The 8,537-nt window shown below is 35.8% G+C and overlaps 1 protein-coding gene across 1 annotated transcript; it reads left to right on the plus strand.

Annotated features, from left to right (window-relative positions):
• The first annotated feature begins 23 nt into the window (after window positions 1-23).
• LOC149732534 (uncharacterized) lies at window positions 24-8,255 on the plus strand. Its single transcript, XM_089882885.1, has 13 exons — window positions 24-866; window positions 2,128-2,274; window positions 2,535-2,622; window positions 2,871-2,957; window positions 3,223-3,404; window positions 3,751-3,909; window positions 4,295-4,541; window positions 4,938-5,150; window positions 5,726-5,869; window positions 6,161-6,232; window positions 6,521-6,712; window positions 7,650-7,753; window positions 8,122-8,255. Exons 2-12 carry the CDS (start codon window positions 2,170-2,172, stop codon window positions 7,739-7,741), a joined length of 1,581 nt encoding a protein of 526 aa, XP_089739011.1. The 5' UTR covers window positions 24-866; window positions 2,128-2,169; the 3' UTR covers window positions 7,742-7,753; window positions 8,122-8,255.
• Window positions 8,256-8,537: the final 282 nt, after the last annotated feature.

Here is an 8,537-nt window from a genome sequence, read left to right on the forward strand (position 1 = left end):
AAATAACAATTCCTGAAGTCAATGTAATAGTGGTTTAGATGCTTTTAGTAGCTATACTAAAAGGTTTGCCCGTGTGTCATTATGTGTATTTTGCGAAATGTTTGCGTAGACTACATAGACTTATTAGGTCTAGACTCCTTTTTAACTCTGGTATCAGCAATAAAAAAATGGACAGCCACTTGACTAAGAGCACCAGTATAATAAAACGCCTGAACAAACAACTTAAGATGCGCAAGCATCTAACATACGTCAGCTTGGTTTTTAATGTCTTCGTTTGACGCAATAGTTTATTTAGCAAGTTCAAGTAGCGGGATCCTGGGTAACAGATCCGGTTCTGGGTCTTTGTAGATGTTTTATTTATTCTTTATAAAAAATTGTTTTGCTACACGTCCGATCGTAATCCGATTTTCTCCTATATGACAAACGAAAACTGCTGTATCAACATAACTTTGGTGAATCACAGTCTTTGAGCACTTGAGCGAAACCTCAAAGCTGATTTGGCGACATTTATCTCCAGTTGTTGTTTCTGTTGTTTTATATTATAATTTCGTCATTGTTTTGCTTAAGGCAAAAATATTTTCTCATGTGCGTTACGAAAACGCGTTGTTCTTAAGATTTGTCCCCAATTAAATGTAATAATAATAATATTTCTGTGTTAAAAAATTCGAATTTTAGAACATGCTACTTTATGACGTCACAATAATAGGCAGATGACCGAATGCAAATTTCCGCGGGAATCGTTACAAATTCGCTTTTTTGATAGATTTTCGTTTTAATTTGAAGTTTTTGTTCGATTGTACGTTTTGTTTACAAAGTAATCGGTATCTGCAGCGGCTTTTAAAACTACAGAGCCCATCTAACCTAAGGTAAGCGAGAAAAAACACTTTTTCTGCAGCAAAAGTAGTTTTTTGCTAAACTTCCATTTTTACAACATTGACTTCTATTTTAAATAAATATTAGTTTATAGAATCAGTTGTTTTAAATGTTCCGGTATGCACGCTACATAGTACAGTGTCGGGTTAACGCTTAAATATCGTTTTTGTTACTTTTTTACATTTTTTAGCGTAACGCCTTAACGTTGACGGCGGGTCCCTAATAAAACTACAGGTTGCAAACGGTTGCAGATATTTTGGTTATTTTGACCAGAAACACTACGCGGCCACGTCCAACAGATGTCAAATGACCATACGAGTTTAACAAACCAACTTTTGTCTGATACCTTAAATGGTTTTTGAGTTATAGAAATAACCAAAATACCTGCAACCGCGTAATGTTTTTTTGACATTACCTAATAAAACTACGGATTGTAAGCGGTTGCAAATACTTATGACCATACAAGTTTAACAAACCAACTTTTGGTCCGATACCTCAAATGGTTTTTGAGGGGTACCTAATAAAACTACAGGTTGCAAACGGTTGCAAATATTTTGGTTAGCTCGACCAGAAACCTGTCTGCAGAGTATGGCAGTTCCTGACGAGATCTCGCGCGTGCCAGACGGTTATTTTTCGAGTGCGCGCATCGGCGCATGCTATCATTAAAAAACTGCGTGCGAAGCATGTACATTTTCAAGCCACATTAGGAAATCTTACTTAATTTAATACTTTTTTTTTCTTTGTTTAAATAATTAGCGTGCGTGGGACAAATTGTGGCGTGCATCACCAAAAGTCTGTAAAAAAATCGCGCGTGCACCCGCCATACTCTGCAGTCTGGACCAGAAACACTACGCGGCCACGTCCAACAGATGTCAAATGACCATATTAGTTTAACAAATTAAATTTTGGTCGGATACTACGAATGGTTTTTAAGTTATGGAAAAAAAAACAATTACGCAGTTGCAAACGGTTCAGATATTTTAGTTAATTCGACCAGAAACGCTATGCGGCCACGTCCAATAGATGTCAAATGACCATACGAGTGTAACAAACCAACTTTTGGTCCGATACCTCGAATGGTTTTTGAGTTATGGTCAAAAAACCATTACGCAGTTGCATGCTGTCGCAGATATTTTAGTTGTTCCGATAACTCAAAAACCATTCGAGGTATCGGACCAAAAGTTGGTTTGTTAAGCTCGTATGGTCATTTGACATCAATTGTACGTGGACGCGTAGTAAACTATGATCATATAGGGTGAACTTCGGTGCAACGTTGTATGTGCTGTGCCTGACGAGATGGACCCTGAGCATATAGAGCTTAACATGTTGCCAGATCCTCCAGTGGCTGGTGAAACAAATACCCAAGAACCAACACAAGTTCCTGTTGAACCTATGGAACAGGTCGGTGTCGTTACACATACAATTGAGTGTGTATGTTTTTAAACTTTTATATAATCGGTATAAGTTAATATATACTGTATTGTGGGTTCTGTAGCCACATCTTTGTTTGATCTATTTACTTAAAAGGTTTTTAGTTTTTACCTTTACCCTGTTTTTAAAGACTCATTTACTCCCAACTCCTTTCTCTTCATTGTCGTTTTAACATCAAATTAAGTTCCCTCTTTTGTCAACCATAATATCATTCTTTCATTTACCAAAAGAATCAAGATGTGGTTGAACCACAAACAGAAGTAGAAATGGTGGAAGGAGAAGGGGTAGAAGATGGTTCTGAGTATGATGAAGAACAGGGTATGAATTATCTTTTAACTTTACTTTAAGTTCTTACTTTAACAGCCTTGTACAGCCCTGTAGTTCGTACTGTTACTATGTCAACATATTACTATATTTTAACAACTATAGTATATTTTTTACCACTGTTAGCTTTTTATAGCAGCTTGTTTAAATAAGCATAATACACTGTTACTGCTTTACCTTTTCTTCACTAGCAGTTAGCAATGTATGTGTGGGTGATCTTATACACTTTCACATTGTTTTAGATAAACTATTATCGAAGGAAAACATGAAAGAACTCGCTCCATGGTTTGTGTTATCTGGCATTGGTGTTACCCTACTGCTAGTAGCAGGTATTTTTATTTTATTTTGATTGTGTCGATTTACTTTTGCTTAATCTTTTAACTTTATTACAGCAGCCATCTAACCAATGGTAGTTTTTTATGCAGCAACCTATACTTATCATTTGTCTTACAATCAAAGTCGCCTTGTTTTTAAATTTTAACAGTATCTGGCTAAAATTTATTGCAGTTCTGCACTTATTTGTCAAACATAAGGAACCTTTGCTTTTATACAGCTATTTCATGTACAGATTGCTTACAAACTTTACTTTAACAGTGATTCTATTTTGTACTGGAACGGGACCCCCACAAATGGAATTAGACCCTTTAAAAATCCCAGCATACCAGGCTTCAATAAAAATCAATTCGGTTGACGGTGAAATGCTAAAGTTTGATAAAAATTTGAAATACATTGGAAGTATGGAGTCAAGGGAACTAAGGCGTATGGTAGAACCAAAGGTAATGTTTAATAGGAGATATCTTGGCACTAAACTATGGTGGCAAAGTGAACAGGCAGGCTATTTCAGTACTGTACTTGCCTGGTCTAGTTGTAGGCTCTAAACTTGAAGTGCCAGGGTAGGCAGTCCTAAATTTTTATGCATTGTCATAATCAGTAAACATTAAAACTAAAGTTTTATTGATAAGTAACGTTAAATATTTCTGTGAATCTGGCTCTGAACCAATGTCCATGAATTTGGATAATTCTTGTAACTAAATAGCAATCAGGAATCAAAAGCTTTTTGGTTTTGTTTGTTACGTATTCTTAGTGTTTAATTTAAATAATACGGTTGTTGTTTTGTTTCAGTTGATGGATATATATGAAGAAGCTGGATTAATGGAGGTAGAAGTTGTAGTTCTTGCATTCAAGTATGGTGGTGCTGGTACAACTATGAACTCAACTAAACCAATGGGTCGACTTGCTTCGGAAATGGGATCAGATGGTGGGATAGTTATCAGGCATTGGGTGAGCACTGAGTGGTGTTTTATGTTGGAAAAGTTTTCAACATCTTTTAAGTCTATGCTGTAGCGCTGTAGTCTGTTGGTGTTTGGATAAGGAGCTTCTGGCGCAAATCTCAATGTTCTATGGTGTGTCATGTTGTAGGCCTCACTCACGTAGGGTATGTTAAAAAAAATATACCAGTAAAAACAGTTTTTGGTTCTTTTGTTTAATATTTTGTGATAAGCGTTTCCAAAAAGGTTTTAATAACATTTCAAATAGCACAATCATAAGAATAGTGTGATTTATGTTAGTCTGTGACTCTGTGTTGTGTTTTGTAATTACAGTAACAATAATAAAGCCGGTTCTAAAGTTTCTTAATTTAAACGACCTCTTTTTGTTTACCAAACAGGTCTACACTTCTAAGAACAGCACTATGTCCATCGTGGACCTCATTGAAAGTGTTAAACAAGCTGCTACCACTGAACCTGATGTTATGATTGATATGGCATCAATACAGTTACTTCCCTTGGATAACATGACACTTGCTCAAGCTGCACTTGTGTTATCACAACATGGCTTCTTTAAACATGGAATTCAACATCTAGACTTGACGTTGCTTAATAAACTTGGACTTGTAAGAGGACCTGAGAATCTTGGTAAGGATTTTAACCTTTTTTTTTTATATATGTTAACAATTGGTAAGGTTATAGCATAGTGATAAAATACTAGAACAGGAGAATTTGAACTAAGTCATACCTTGACTTTGGTATTGGTATAATGTAGTTATACTCATATTTGTCCGACATAAGGAACCTTATTTATTTGGGAAATGCAGTACTTCTTTCGGTCTGCTTGTTTGTTTTGACAATTAACAGCAAAAGCTGTTTTATGAGTAATACCGTAACAAAGAAACATAAAAGTCAACATAAAAAAGATGATATCGCAACGGAAGAAACATTCAACTTAAAAAGTTGATTTCGTAACGAAAGATACATAAAATTTATACGAACACTGGTCACACAAACCACCTCTAATATTACTCCTATACTCAGGTGTACAAAGTGATGAAGATGATGGTGTATGCCCACCCCTCACCACCCCCCTACACACCACACTATCGCCTACCTCTTGTAGGGATTCAAGCAGTACATACCTTGGTATGGAGTGTACGTTTGAATGTACTGGTGGTCGGTATATGGAAGGATCAGCAACTCGTGTCTGCTTATCAACTGGACAATGGAGTGGGTCCCCTGCAGTTTGTAAAAGTAAGTTGGTTAATAAATTCACCCATCATTGATCGACATATGATCTGCATCTATCAAATGTGTCAAGGAGAGTTCTTGCAAATAGTTGTTGTTTTACAAAAAAAAAGATAAAAACATGATTGAATCTGAAAATATACAGTCCGAAATGGTTATAACAAAATGATGAAATTAGTGTAGTATATTACAATTAAGGCCCTTTTAGGGAAGCAACAGGCTTAAACATCGGATTAGGTTCATGCAGTATCACCCAGGCTATCTCTGGCTTACATCCGAAGCCAACTCTGGCCTGCATTCAAGGTGGCTAGCTCACCTTATGTAAAATATACTTGGTTGATGTTCAGATAACATAATAATATAACGAATTTTGAATTCATCTCTTCGAAAATGTTAGAAGATCATGTTATTTATAAAACAATGCGGAGGGAATCAACAACAAAACAACAGTTGTTAAAACATGGTGTGGATAAAGTCTGGGGGAGGGTGTTGATTAGAATGCGTGGCTGTTGCACCCAATTTAGTACTAATAATGTATGATAGCAGTATGTATTCACTAAGCTACATGACTATTCTTTCAGCCAAGTGTCCAGCAATACACCTTGCAACAAGTGGATCCTTACTACCTGGCTCATGTTCACAAGATCAGTCAAATGAAGGCCAATTGTGCTTTGTACAATGCCCTAATTCTCATCAGTTATATTCAGATACAACTGCAGCATTAGGTATAAATTTGCACTTTTAATCAACTACCTAATAACCTGTTGTTAATAATAAGTAAATGGGTAAGTGAACTTCCTATATTTATTCTTGCGAATCAGGCCAACATCAGTAGTAGAACTGTTAAACTCGAATGTCTAGGGGTCGTACATATTATGCCCACTTACAAGTCTGAAGTGCAACTTTGGGGGTGTTTTATTTGCTTTGGTTTGTTTTATATATATTCAATACTCTGGTCTACCCATTAGTGACCACTTAGCAGTATAGTTCACCATCATATTTGTTTTAATCCACAGGTTTTGCATCCAATAGTTTGTTCCGTGAATGTCAAACGGGAGGTTGGAGTGGTGATGTGGGATTCTGTAAAGGTAACTTCATGATTTCTTTTTATAATTATGGTGTAAAACAGTTGGTAAGGCTTTTGTATTTCCAACATACTGCAAGCGCTTCAACCCAAAGCCTATTGGCAATGTTCTTTAACTTTAGAAAATGAAGGAGAGGCCTAAATTGTTAGACACGCATTCCTGTGCAACAAATCTTGGCGCTTAATAAATAAACTTGTTCTACTGTTACTTCCCGTCTTTTCGCTTTTGTAAACTTTTCCGATTTTCTTACAGAATAAAGTCGTTCATTCTTTAATTATATTTTATTCCCAGCTCGATGCCCAGCACTTGAAGCCCCTATGTATAGCAGTGTAATGCCATCACAATGCACAAGTAACCCTCAGGGTGGTGACATATGCACATTAGAATGCAATGCAGGATATGTACTTGATGGTGGTGGTTCTACACAGCAAGTTACTTGTGGCTTGGATGGTCATTGGAATTATGAGTTACTGCATTGTAAAAGTAAGTCTTAGATAATTGAAACTTCACCTATTTCTCTTAATTGCTTGTATAAATGTGGTATTAATGTGTCCTTTAAGCTTTTCATGTCAATTTCCTGCAATTGGCCAAGTAAAATTTGAGATTCATTTTACAAAACTAAATTATTATAAATATATACAATTTGTGTAATTTAATTAACTTTATTGTGCATGGTACATTAGTGTAAAAATGAAGACCGTTTAAAAAGCTAAATAAGTGTTAACATGATACAGTTAAAAGAGCTAAATAAGTGGTAATCTAAAGACAGTTAAAGGTCCTAAATAAGTGATATTACGAAAACAGTTAACATGTAAGTTTTACCAGTGTAACTTCAGTACTTATATTTTTACATTAGAAACATGCCCAGTAATAGTGGTTGGTGCCAACCAAATGGTAGAGCCTACCACATGCTCCCAACACCCGTATGAAGGAGAGACTTGTATGTTAGGATGCGCAGCAGGGTATACAATATCAGGGGTCAGTAATAGGTATGTATATCAGTGGGTATTTGAGCTGGTGATGAAAGGGCATGTACATGTTAGTAATATGCATGTAAGTGATAGTGTATAAGCCTTAGTATTTGATCTATAAAGGTGGTGTTCATAAACAAAGTAGGAAGTCTAGGCAAGTTAAAAAGAAAAAAAAGTGAAAGTGCATTATTAAAGTAGGTTACTTAACTGTAGTTTACATTTTTGTAATTCGAAAGGAGTCAGATGAACTTATGTCAGCCAAATTTGTTAGAAACATAACTTTAGTAGGACCTGGTGTTAATTACGACTAGAAATCCATTTATAAGTTTTCCAATAAATTTGTTAATTTTCCATTCCGGAAAATTGGATACAACCGTAATGTAAACAGCAACATTAAAAATATACTGTTACCCCAAAAAAAATATATTTGATCCAATACATAACTACAGGGTATGTTTATCTGGTGGGACATGGGATTCAGTACAAGCTACTTGTGTACCGGCATGTTCAACATTGTCTTCTATTACAAATGGTGTCGTAACATCAGTACAAGGTATTTATTTATTATATTGTTAACGTTTTAGTAGAACCAACTACTAAGCTTTGAAAAAGTGTCACTAAAGTTGAGTTAGAAACTATAGTGATTGGCGCTGTAGCTTAGTGGTTATGCGCTTGCATCATAATTGAAGGATACTGGGTTCTATGCTTGACTCTGATACCAATACTGATAGAATGACCGGCGAATGCGACTTTGGCCAAGACACTGTATGCATGTGGTAACTTGTAAGCAAGCATGAGGTGTATGAAACAACACCCGTGTTATTACAACTGTCGTTACCCCGCCACATGGTTATAAATAAGATACATTCTTTCATCTAAATACAACCTGTTATCAATATTCATACAACTTTTCTTTCCTAGGCTCTTGCTTCACCAATGACCCTCCAGAAGGCACTAAATGTTCCTTAGTATGTGACAGTGGGTATACACCATCAGCTGATTATACAACTTGTGACAGTAATGGAGATTGGACAGTTCCTAACATTATGTGTATAAGTAAGTGCCCGCTATGTGTTGTTTACATGTTAGCTGTGCGCATGTGATTGCAATATTTTGGTCAGATTAAATATTCGGCTGTACTGCAGCTGAATTGGAAGCAAACTTTATGTAGTATTTTTTTGGAAATTGGCCTAAAAAATCTGTAAAAACTCTACCCTTACTGTTTACCTAAGTTGTAAGACAAACTAGCTTCCGGTTACAAACCCAAGGCATTTAGCATTTACCATAAATTTCAAGGCTCTTTTAAACGAAAAAGTTTCTAACTCCAATCCTAAACT

The sequence above is a fragment of the Ciona robusta genome, chromosome 8 (assembly GCF_009617815.1).
Source record: "Ciona robusta chromosome 8, ASM961781v2".
Classification (NCBI taxonomy): domain Eukaryota; kingdom Metazoa; phylum Chordata; class Ascidiacea; order Phlebobranchia; family Cionidae; genus Ciona; species Ciona robusta.

Coding starts and splice junctions, on each gene's coding strand:
- LOC149732534 (XM_089882885.1), top strand. CDS start 2,170: ATGGACCCTGAGCATATAGAGCTTAACATGTTGCCAGATCCTCCAGTG. Junction 2,958..3,222: donor TACCCTACTGCTAGTAGCAG/GTATTTTTATTT, acceptor TTACTTTAACAG/TGATTCTATTTTGTACTGGA. Junction 6,233..6,520: donor TGATGTGGGATTCTGTAAAG/GTAACTTCATGA, acceptor TTTTATTCCCAG/CTCGATGCCCAGCACTTGAA.